Source organism: Magallana gigas, chromosome 3 (genome assembly GCF_963853765.1).
Source record: "Magallana gigas chromosome 3, xbMagGiga1.1, whole genome shotgun sequence".
NCBI lineage: Eukaryota > Metazoa > Mollusca > Bivalvia > Ostreida > Ostreidae > Magallana > Magallana gigas.
Genome location: NC_088855.1, coordinates 10,771,041 through 10,784,175, shown reverse-complemented (window position 1 = coordinate 10,784,175; position 13,135 = coordinate 10,771,041). Strand labels below are relative to the sequence as shown.

Here is a 13,135-nt window from a genome sequence, read left to right as displayed (position 1 = left end):
TTTGTACATTGATTGATCATCCTTTGATCACATTCCATAATAAATAATTGTTGGATATATAAAAAGAGAAGTTAAAAACATAAGTAAATTGTACTTTAGCCTACTAATAAAAATCCAAGTTGCAAGAATGTTTGTTTTATATAGGATTTAATATAACTATAAGTTAAATAGAAATACATTATAGATACATTTCCAAGTATCCAACTTTGCAACATATCGTTATATGAATAATACTTTTTTCTTGATAAAATTTTAGATGACACGAAGAAAGGAGCCAGTTTTGGTATCATATTTATATATTCTAATAGATAATAATTGAATCTATTTAATCATTAAAAGCATACATGAATGAAGGTAAAGTTGCATCTACTACATATTAGTTTTTCTTTTCATTCTTAGCAGATAAAATCAAGCCAACAAATAGTTTTTCACCTTTTAATTGGGCTAACAGCTGTATTGTATGATGTATTTAGCCCATGTAAAACTACAGTGTTTGTTTTTCACATATTACCATTTTCCTTTATGAAAAAGTCTTATGTAGGTATTGTCTGCTGCCAAATCAATTTATGTTATATATTTACGTAATGAAATATTTTTTAAAAAGTCAATTATTTCAATTATGAATATATTTTACCTAATAACTTTGCAGAAATTTACATATTTTTTTTAAAAAAAAACTCATTTTTTTTTTTACTAAACTCAATTGTAGAAATTTCATTGAAAAGGAAAAATTTATTTTTACAATGGCATATGAATAACTCGTAATTACAGGACCGTTAGAGATTTTTTAAGAATTACTTTGGAATTTATAGAACGATAATGCTTTAAGTTTTTTTTATTGTACAACACAGGTAAATATTAATGCTATTCTAAATTGTTTTGGTTATATTTCTGATACAATAAATTAGAATATATTAGTTTAAAAAGAGGTTTCTTGATTTATAAACTGTTTCTTTAAATTGCAGATGACTTAAATAATGGAGCCAATTCAGGTATTTTATTTGAATTTTTATCTGGCGATAATCTACCAATCATAACTTGCATTGTATTACTTGTAGTCTAACGTCCGTCTTACCGAAATGTGTTGTTCAGCATTTTGGCGTTTATTTCTATCAGTCGGGGTTTATTTTTTCACTTATTGTCATCATACTCGTCTGAATATTTTCAATTATGATAGACTATTTATTCACAAAATGCATTTCTAAGCAGTATCGTTAATTTTATATACTTTGAAAGCAGCTTAGGATTTGATTCAAAGTCGTTTCATTTAGCACTATGTCGCCTTCAAAGCCGATTAAAGTCGAAACATTTTCTTAATAAATAATAAAATTATTGACAAATTTAAATGTAATTTTCATTTGAATATTTTTATTCCATTTCATATTTCATTGCAAATTTCATTTCATGATTTTGAATTTAACTTTTCGTTTTTGACATTGCACAGAATGTCAAATTTATGATCTAGTATGCTTTCATTTCATCTATTTAATCTTAAACAATAGCATATTTTAAAACATAATTTAAATGTAAACTACTTGAACCCTTTGTAGGACAAGTTTTTTCTTCCTGTGTCTTCGATTAACTGATAAACGCTACATGTGACAACCCTCGTAGATAGATATACTTGTTTTAATTTTATATTGGAAAGTATATGATATTGCAAAGCTTGAAGGCTTCTAAGGTCAATTTGGGTCAGAGTTTTACATTGTTGCTCAGATAATGTACCATATTGTGATTTGATTGGCAAATGAATTAAAATTGACCTTTAGGATTTTTCTTTTAAAATCAACATCGATTTTAAACTTTATTTAATTGATGCTCAATATCCAACTACAAAGTTTACATGTTAAATCAAGCTTTACAAATACTCTACAGGGTTATTCTTGAATTTAGCACATAGTTATTATAGTATCAAAATTTCAAATTAAAGAAGGGTTATCACATGTATTTCTTAATCTATATGTTATGAACTTTACGATGAAATTAATGTAAAACTTTATTAGCTAAATACACATGATACTTTGTTTACTTTTTTATTTATAGCTCTTGTATTTATATATTATTGGTTTAAAATCTGATGCCATCCTAAAACATGATTAAATTCACAGCATGGAGCTCCGTTATCTATTCAAATTAACTGAAAGGTCTGAAAAGATAACTGAATGTCAGGGATATGTATTTTCAACCGCCCCTTTTGGTTACTTTCAGTCACATTTTAGTCAACTGGTTAAATGAGAACGGCAAATATTTGTCCTGCGATTTATTTTTCAAATCAGCAAACAATATATATTTTTTTAACATTGTTTACTCTTATGTTCATTTACCGGTTTTTTTTAAATTGCACATGTACTGTATTATATTATCAAATAAATCATTGCAATTGGATTTGATATTGATATTTTAGTAATATTTATGTGCTTTATAGATCAGCCAATTTATGCTCAACCTGAAAAGACTAAAACAAGAAAAGGTAAATTGACAAGATCTATTTGATCTTTTGTTTCGTTGGACTTTTTAGCTCACCTGGGCTGAAAGCTCAAGTTAGATTTTCTGATCAGATTTTGTTCGTTGTTCTTCTGTCCATCTGTACTTTCCAAATTTGGTACAAAGCACCCTTATGGTAAGACGAAAATAAATTTATGAAATGAAAGACCGATCTTTATTCAAAGCAGAGAAAACCTCGAATCTGTTGAAAAAGGAGGGGTGCATTTCTATAAAAAAATTCTTTTCTCAAGAACTACTGAGTGAAATTCAAGGTAATATTCATGTAGCATATATAATTTTTATGAAAAGAAAAATATAAATATAAAAAATTATAGGCTAATTCTGTTTCAATTCTTAGTAATTTACGAAAATTATAATTAGGAGAGACAGAGAGAGAGAGAGAGAGATAGAGAGAGAGAGGAGAGAGAGAGAGAAAAAAAAAACGGGAGGGGGTCAATCAGTTTTAACATCGGGCTCGATGTTTCATATATCGAAAACCAAGTTCTTTGTTAGAAGCAGCCATGTTGGACGCATGAAACTGACAAATTTGAATTTGCTTTTTGTGCAAACGTTTACGTGCAAAGGGAATATTTGAAACATCCAAAATATATTTGTGCTTATTTTGTAAAGTAAACTAAGGTTAAATATTTCAATTCACTGACATTATCACTTGTGGTGGCGGTTTTGGCTTGTTTTGATTTTCGTTGCACTTCTTTTAAACATGAGGTGAACTGTTGCCTGTATTTTGGAATTTGTACGTAATAAATCAAATATAGTCTTCGGTAAATCAGACAGCTGAGTGTTTATCTGCGCAAAATGAGCAAAATCTGATGCACTTACAACGTATTAAATTACTATGTACATGTTATTCGGTACGATCTCAATGTTATGGTTGATTGATGCAACGTGTTTTGTTAAGGTGCTAAGAATTTTCAGTCTAAACGGAGACTACTTTCGCTGCTTGAAATATGTAGGTTTATAGATATAATGAAAAATAAATTCTTTGTGTTAGTGCAATTTTTTCTTTTGTTTTAATTGTTTACAATTTTCTACTTACTAACTGTATCTGGGAGTCAAGCTTCGAGATATAAGGAAGATACAGAGCTTTGCACACAATGCTATATTGGTTCACAGAGCTAAGGTATTTAAGTTTGTTTATATTTTAAATGCAGCTATGCTGAATAGAAAATACCAAGTTAAAAAATCTTAAGTTGAATGTAATAAACTCATGTAAACAAAAACATGACTCAAACCAAGCTATGTATCTTGATTAAAATTCTATGTTGAAATTTTGGTAGATCATCAGAAATGTCTTGCTCAAAGGATGATTTGCTGTAACTACGTTCTTGTGCTTCTTCTTTTACCATAAATAACATAAAATATACACCAATTTTGTTAGTTTTTCAAACGCAAGTATATAAAAACGACGTCTTTTAAAACAGTTTCCATAGTTCTAACATATTATTATTATGAGGAATAAAGTATTAGCCTTGTTGTTCTTTAAAAAAATGTTGCAGCGGGAAATCATTTTTGTTTGTAGCCATTTGTTTTTGTTGTTGTTGTTGTTTTTTTTTTGTTTGATAAAAATGAAAATAATGGGTGGGCCTTAGTACAATAGAGCGACATGCCTGTCAATACATTGATTAGAATTGTAGTTCTTTAACATATCATGTGACTTATTTTTTCATCAGAAAAGTAAGTTAGGTTTTGAAACGTCAGACGAAATGAATTCACGCAAGATAAAGGACAATCGTTTATAATGAAAAAGACCAATTAAATGTTTAAATGTTTTTAATTTTGGAAATTGAGCGCATTGAGATACACTTCTTTCAGGTAAAGGATTTTTTTTTATAAATTACAATACCAATAACTAGTAAGTAATTGAGGGAGAAAATGTACCTTTTAGCTCTCATTTATTTTGATCGCTTTGTAAAGTGGTGGGGGGGGGGCTAAAATAAAGGGAACAGGAAGTAATCCGTGAACCCCTACCGAAAAATTAGTTATATATATTGCATACGAACTTATTTTTGGTAAGCATGGTATTCCATAAAAGTAATTATGTCAAAGATTAAGTATATGCACAAATAAGTGTAAAATTCGGATATTCATTTTTGGTTAATCTACGGAGGGGCCATATGGCACAATATTCTTTGAACGCCAATATATAGCTAGGGTTGCTCAGATGAGCGATGTGGCCCATGGGCCTCTTGTTAATTCATAAAATGTGAATATCTATTTTAAAATCTAATGTAGCCACATATTTAAAATATATTTGCATAATTGGTAAAACACACAGATCCTGTCAAACCGGAAAAGGCTAAAACAAAGGAAGGTAAATATACAAGCTTTTTTAAATGTTCATTTTTTCAAACTGGACTGTTCTGATATATGAAAAAAAAATGTTTAAATTTTTTCAAAAACAAAAGCACCTACTTTTCTTAAACTCAGAAATGATAGCAAATACCACAGATACTTGTGATAGAAAAGAAGAAGGACCCAGAGGTAAATAAAATCCAAATGTGATATAAAATAATAAATGACAGTATATTTTTTCTAGTTTCTTACCTAAACTTATTAATACTGTTTAATGCTTTTGGCATTCAGATAACCCGAGCTTGGTTACTAAGGAACTTAGTCAAAGATTACTTAACAAAACGATTAAAACCAGTTGCAGTTTGTGTACAGTTCATATTATTTTTTATAATGATAATAATAATTATAATATTAATGATGTTGTTATTGATTTGTTAAAGAGAAATGAATTTTACCTTATTTTATAAACTAAAATTGTTATAATTTTTTGTTTTAACCAAATTTTAGGTAATACTGTTGGTAGATATTTTTTATTTGAAAACCTTTTTACACGTTATATGTACATGTATGGTTTACACGTTAAACTTTAAATATAGAGACTTGCATCTTAAAAACCCAAGGCAAGCTTTTTAAGGTTTGTACTAAGGACTCCTAACTAATTGACTTAGCCATGATAAATACATCTTATTCCATGACATATAACCTTCAATTTTAATTGCCCAATTTATAAAATATCTGAAAAACATCTTAGCAAGTAGATATCAAATTCGTTTTTTATATTTTCAAGTGAAATTATTACTTTGCCCCTCTAAGTTAAGAACGTTTCATTTTCTTATGAATGTGAATATAACATACGTGTATGTTAATTAAAATATATTTTTCAAAGACGCAACAGGTTACTCTTCATCTAATCTAAATATACAATTTGATTATTATATTGAATAAATATGAAATAGATCATACTTAGTGTGTCTACCCAGGCACAATTACCCACTTATACATTTTTGTTCCCATAAAAAGATAGACACTGATTTAGGGATTAAGTTTGAGGCCAAATTTTAGGTGGATAATCTAAAGTATGATATAGATGGTATCTTTTAAATCGAAATAGATAAATAATCCCATTCTGCAAGCACCCCAGAAGTTGAATGCATCATCCAAAATCTTTCCAGAAACCTCTGATTATAAATTTGGCGATGTTACTAAACATTGTAAAATTTTGGTTATAACATAGCGTAACAACAGCCAATATAGGATTTAACTTTATGTTTTTTGCTTACAGAGATTTCGGTTGCAGAGAATAAGAAATAATAAACTAAGTACAGCACATTGTTCAAATGTTTTTTACCTAGCGTTTTGTACCGAATATCTGAACAAGTTTTTAAGATATGACATATGATATTGTGTTACAATATTATAATTATTTTCATATTAAAGCGTTTATTAAACATGTAGAAATTACAACGTGCGCTTTATATATACTCTTTCCAAAAATGTTTTTGCATCACCTTTCATAAGGGCCTAAAATGGTTCCTTCAAATGACATGTAGATATGTGTTTGTTTGTACTGATATACATATGAATTTTTGTTCATTTTTTTTTTTCTGTTTAAATGCTCTCGGTTTAGAAATATTACATCATAAAGTTAACTTCTTTTTTTACAATTTTTACAATTTTTGTAACCAAAACAAAAACCCAGCTTTTTTAAGGTACCTCACTACACCTACACTTTTACTTTTTAAGACACTACGTCACAAGATGGCGATTTAAATGATTTCTTAAAATGTTTATATCGTTTGATTGGGTTGTTTATCGTCGTATCTCAGTGGTTAAAGAATTGGGCTTCTGAACCGCTGATCATGAGTTCGAATCCGCTTTTGTTCATGTTAACGGAATTAAATTTTTGAAAATGTAATTTTTCATCCAAAATTGCCAATTGTTCGCCTATTAGACTTAAATACTTCTTACCCATTATGATATCTATCATAATCAAGTAATTTCTGCTGATTTGAGAAAAAATTTCACGGTGTAGTGAGACACCTTAGAGCAATTCTTTTTTAAACCATTTTTGAGTGCAGGCTTCAACATAGAAAATATTTTAATCAGAGTTATTCATCAAAGACTTCAGATTTTGAAAGTTTTTTCTGCGCTTTATATTTTCCATTTAAAAAGATCAGAAAAATACATATTATGTTCGATTTTGATCGAAATTGATTTCATTCCTAATTTCAAACGCTACGAAGCATAAAAATGGATTGAGACTAATTGAGGAAGATTGTAACTGATAGCAAGTTTTTAACAAAATAGCAAAACAATTTAATATATCTGATCAACTTTAAAAATAATAAATTGTATGGACCAATTATATATATATATATATATATATATATATATATATATATATATATATATATATATATATATATATATATATATATATATAATTGAATAATAATATGAATTATTCAAATTATTAGCTATTTCCTTAATCGGTTTTGTTCTTTTGCTTTATTTCACTTCCATTAGTTTTTACATTCATGATTATTCATGTGGTCTTTTACAGGGCCAATCTTCCCTACAAACTTTCACTACGAATTATCTTACTAGTACAACTTAATTAACAGCAACCCCCAATTAGCAAGTTAATTCGTTCGCGTTATCTTTCAGCACTTCTTCACAGACCGTCCCCTGCGTCGGACGGGATTTTTCTTTCTCGGGCTCGAATTCTTAAATATAAAGATGTAGCTGCCACGTTTTGATCCGGTGTTTAAACATTATCTAGTTTTTATATATTATTTAGTTTAGTGCTAGTTTTGTAGATGTTTTTCTTCTTTCTTATGTAGTTTTTATTTTGTTGTCCTGAAGAAGGGACGGGTTGTCCCGAAAATTTGACAATATTTTACTTTATTGTTCGTGTCGTTGGTTATTTTTAGTGCTTTTATATATATATATATATATATATATATATATATATATATATATATATATATATATATATATATATAAGCAGTCTTTATTTGATTTTTTTTAAAATATACCTCAGGGTTTATTTTCATTCACTAAAACAAACAACATGGGATTTCTTTTTTGAAATACCTCTACTTATATGTTGGATAACATTAAAGCTTTTTATTCCAACTGTATATCAAATTTTATGACGGCTTTTAAACGGTAGTTATGCCTAATATGTATATGATAAAAGGCATTGCAGAAGTTTTACCAGTCAGTGAAGCCATGTTTCAATGAAAAAAATGATGTACAAAATTTGTTTTAAAATCAAACGACACAAAAGGGTACCGCATTATCAAAATATGCCTCTGATGTCGAGGTGGCTATGATTGTTTAACGACTTTGACATCGCCATAAATGAAAGTCATACTGTTTTGGCAAATCTAAAACAAACTGTGTACATTTTGTTTACTAATTTTTCTGAAGTTTGATTTGTTTACAATCGATGCATATCATGAGGGTTGAATAAACCCTATCATTCTGGGGACGAAATCAAACGGTTGCCTTTTCTAAACATTTCCATGATGTCGTTTGGTTTTGTTTTTGTTTGTCCATAAAGAAATTATTTTATTTACTTTGATTATTATTGAGTTTGAACGGAACTGATCCTGCTGCATTTATAAGCGAAAGTCTCTAACTTTCTAAGATAATTGGGTTCTCTGGAAAACTGTTTGATACTGTAATAGCCAAAAATTGGACCCATGTAGCTTTAGATAAAGTTATTGCAAATGACAAAATAAGTGTTTCAAAAACTTATGAATTTATAAAAAAGTAAATTGTTTTAATATTATATCCGCGTAAGAAATTAGTTTTCGTACTTGTCAACTGATATCTCAAATAATTATAAGAGTAAATATGTCATTAACAAAGATTTTGTTCACTATATATTTTTTCTTTATAATTTTACATTTATTTCTACAATATTATCTTTTTCTACATTATTACATCATTTTTAATGAAAGTTTGCATGTGTATTTTATCTGTTTTAAATGATTTAAAAGTGACAAAAGATCAAATGTCAATTTGTTATATTTTTGTAACTTTTATTACACTAAATCTTGCTTTTTTAATTTTTAATTTTTTTAGCTTAATAAACATTTTCGACCTATCCATTTCTTTAAAGCATTATGAGCTGCAATTTTCTTGCTGACATTTTTTTGTTACGAAAATGTTATTTTCTACTTAAAAAATATCATGGTTTTTTAATATCTGTTTACCTTATTTTTGTAGGAAAAGCAGTTAAGCAGCCTTAATTGAGACAAAATTGAATTCTTATCGTCCTGTACAAAAATTGAACTGCTATATATATTCTTTAGAAGAGAAATCTTTCTTATGACAAAAATTAATGATTTTTTTTATCATAAAAGTTTAAGAAACATGCAGACTAAGCATACTAGCAGGTTTTTGCAGCATAATAAAAATACAGCTCATATTACTTCAAAGCGTAAGTTATGCGCAATTGTCATCAATTTTGGTGTCATGGCTAGCTAATTACGCACACTTGTTTGCTTCAGTTGTGATTAATATGACATGCAAGATAGATTGATTTGAAACGTGTACCTATTGTTACTAGGACATGACTGTAAGTCATAAGTCATAGTCATAAGTAAATAATATCTAATCCTTTTCATCGCAATTTTGATTCTTCAAATCATAAAAGGATTATATTAAAATAAACACAACGGCAACCAGATGAAAATGATTGGTTTAATTTTAAATTCCTACAAGATAAATGACAAAAAAATCTAAAGACAAAATATGCAAACGTATTAATGTTAAGTATTTAGTATTGAATTTCAAAGATTCTTCTTTTTATATTTATAAAAAGAGAAAAACTTAAATTTAAAACATAAAATGTCAAATGTACTTTTGTAACTAAATTTAAAAAAAAAATAGTAAGAGCATTTACATGAACATAGATACATGTATACATGTATCACTATATGTTTTTCATTTCTAATTTACAGGCAAACTTGATGATCGGGACCAGAAAGTAAAGAAACTGGAGGAGCTTCTGAAGTATCTTGTTCATATATTGGAACGAGAACTTAGTGTCAATGATTTGAAAGAGAAAATGGTGATTCATTCAAAATCTATTGAACAGTATTTCTCTGAACCACTCATAAAGGAACTTCAGATTGTGAAAAACCCAGGTGACTATAGTCGATTGGATGTCTCTTCAGTATTTACTCTGCTATGTAACTTCTGTGATGGCATAACGCCACCAAGCCGAGGCTGGGACGATGAACCACCAGATGATGAAACACATGTTGGTGCAGACATTGAAAGAATAAGATTTATGTGGAACAAGTATTGTGATGATGATTTTGAATTTAAGCACCTTGATGAAGTGTATCACCGAATGAAACAGAAGTATGGAACTGTAGCAGTTTATGGGGATGATGGTGTGAGTAAATCTCCACTTGAAGATAAAGAGAAAGCTGAAGGTTTTGAAACAGTGAAGTTGAAAATACAAAGTAAGGATAATTATTTGCCGTAAGCAAACTTAGTTTAAATGCATTTTAGATTTACTTGTTTGACGAACGAGTTTAGATGGGGTTGAGTTATCTTTCAATCACAAAAAAATAAGAGTGAGTTGTTTAGAAATCTTTTTCTCAAAAACCAAACAACCAAATTCGCAAGCTGAGGTCACAAAATAAATTTACAGTCGATAAACTAGGTTAATCGGTTGTAAACCGTTGTTAATGGACAGAAAGCTAAATTAACGACCTTAGTCTATATTTTGCAACCATAATTAACTAGATCATCTATATTTTAGAAGTGTAAACTACAATTCACACTAAAAAAATTCTTTATTGCAAAACTCTAGATTAATCTAGATTAACTCTTAACTCTAGTTAAAAAATGTAAATTTTAGTTTACAGATGTGAATCTATATTTATCAGCATAATCTATTGTTAAAGTTTATTTACAGACAGATAATTGTAGAACAGCTGTTGTAAACTATAGTTTACAACTGTTATATATGGCTTTACGGACGAAAATTATTGTTAACAAATCGTTAATTAACTTTAGTTTACGGTTCATAAACTTTAGTATAGTTTACAGTCTATAAACTTAGTTTTTTGTCTGTGAAACTATGTTTAGCTCATATTTTGTAAGTGAGGCGTGTCATAAATACATAGGAGAGAAACATTAAAAAATCTTTTCCTCATGAAATTGAAAGTTCATTAAGCTTTTCTGATCAGTTGTTGTCCTCTGTCTGCCCTTCCTGCGCTCTGTCTTTTCACCCTTCTGTAAAGTTTATACATTTTTTTACCTCTTTCTACAACCAATAGACAAACTTGACAAAACATTACATTATATATTTAGAGTTGTTACCGCTACATTCCCTTGTACACCTATGTCAATGTCTAATGTACAATATTCTTGTACGGTGAAGTATAAACAATGAAGAAAATGTGGTTATGCTCAATTTATATTATTTACTTTATTTATAAATATTATACTAAATCGTTCAATTTATATTTGTTTATAACTTTAAAACATATTTCGATGTCGCCATGAGAACAATTATGCTGAAAAAAATATTGAATTTTGATTTAATGATACTAATTAGGCGGTCAGTTATGATATGGGAGTAAAAAGTAGCTGTGCGATTCTGCGGAGCTATTATGAGGGTCTGGTTCATCCCGAAGATGTATCTACGTGATGCAGCTTTGTATAGCACGAGTTTGTGGTTGAACGAGATCAATTATAAGGTTTTTTTCGCAGAATAATAAAAATGTAAAATTTGTGATATTACTTTTATTTGTCGTTCCATCTTAATGATTTGGTTTAAAACAAAAAGAGGTCAACTTGAAAGAAAGGTAAATAATATCCGTTACGTATTAGATATTTGAAATTGTTGGTATTTGGAATAGGCTAACTTCAAACAAAGTCTTATATTAATTAAAAAGTGTAAGAGTCATTTGGGGTATTTAGAATTACCTGCGTTTGTTGTTTCTCGATAGTTTTAAGTATTGCAGCTATGCAATGTATGAAGCATTACTAAATTAAAATACCTACCATTCAACATCAACATTATGTAAGTTAAGGAAGACTGCACTTAAGGACATTTAAAAACTGCAGCAAAATAAATGTTAAAAATGGGCATATTTCTCTTAATTGTAGGAATTGCCAATGTCTTTACTGTAACCTTTATATGTAATTTTATTAATGTTAAGTTCAAATTAACAAAGAACAAAGTCGATTTCATAGGTAGAGTCATTACACTTTCTTGAATGTGCGTAGGATAATGGGGACGCCCACTTTTTTTCCAGACTTAATACAAAGTCAGCGCATGTTTGTCTATTGTTCTCCTTTTAATGGTAGTTTTATATTTATATATGTAAGATTATGTTTAAAGAAGATTTACAGACAAACATGCGCTCGTTGTTATACCGACAAGAACTGTTTCTTCTTGCGTTCGCCTTCTCTGTTGTAAACTGTTGTAAACTTTGACCTGTTGAATATTATAGCTACCACGTTTTTCCTAACCCCAGGTAAATTTGTGAATACAAAGCTCCCATCACGTGACGTCTTCGGTAGCACACATTCTGCTGGGTGATATTATTTGTATATACCTATATCAATTCGGTTTCTTCGTTTCTCTAAGATATAATGTAGAGATATTCCGTTCTGTGCGTTACTGATAATTAATAATCTACTTGTTAGTTCTTTCGAACACATTATTTATTGACATCAGCTACTGGTGTACGAGCATCAATGGTTTCTTATACCGGCCGAAATTATGCGTTATTTATTTTGTTTTGAAACTTTTAAAGAATGGCAACAGAGAGAGAGAGAGAGAGAGAGAGAGAGAGAGAGAGAGAGAGAGAGAGTACGTTTAATTATAGTACCACCATTATAATTTTAGAGCACTTATTACAATATATATTAGATCAACCCTCCCCCCTCCATATTTATGAGTCTTATCTTTAATCAAGGACAGACAAATCGCAATTCAAGATATTTGTAGAGCAGTGAGAGAAATCAATGTATTATTAGTCCCCTACCGGTTTTCACAGGAGGGGACTATAGCTTTCCTCTGCGTCCGTCAGTCTGTCCGTCTGTCCGTCCGTCCGTCTGTATGTCCGTCTGTCTGTCTGTCCCACTTCAGTTTTCCACACCCTTTTTCTTTATGCGTTTGAGGAATAACATGAAATTTTGCTGAACAGCTTCGAAATGTCAGACTACAGATCAAGTGTACACTTTTGTAGCGTCTGGTTGACATATTTTCGAGAAAATTAATTTTTTTATATTCGATTTTTTTTATGTTCGTGTTCGTTATCGGGTTCGGTGTGTATTGAATAAACGAGGAAAGTAT

At 29.2% G+C, this 13,135-nt stretch overlaps 2 protein-coding genes across 6 annotated transcripts in view; one reads left to right on the top strand and one right to left on the bottom strand.

The window, feature by feature from the left end:
- LOC105327203 (uncharacterized) overlaps positions 1–13,135 on the bottom strand; it is a 210,932-nt gene that overhangs the window by 83,061 nt on the left and 114,736 nt on the right. The gene's annotated exons all lie outside the window — the stretch shown is intronic.
- The window catches only part of LOC105341280 (uncharacterized), a 54,871-nt gene that overhangs the window by 25,703 nt on the left and 16,033 nt on the right, over positions 1–13,135 (top strand). Inside the window, exons 8-13 of one of the 4 annotated variants that reach the window (XM_066078475.1) lie at positions 257–283; positions 966–992; positions 2,426–2,470; positions 4,781–4,816; positions 4,933–4,986; positions 9,774–10,283. In XM_066078475.1, coding sequence (XP_065934547.1) covers positions 257–283; positions 966–992; positions 2,426–2,470; positions 4,781–4,816; positions 4,933–4,986; positions 9,774–10,283 — 699 coding nt within the window. The remainder of the gene's footprint in view (positions 1–256; positions 284–965; positions 993–2,425; positions 2,471–4,780; positions 4,817–4,932; positions 4,987–9,773; positions 10,284–13,135) is intronic. The other 3 variants (XM_066078477.1, XM_066078476.1, XM_066078478.1) reach the window with 3 other exon arrangements.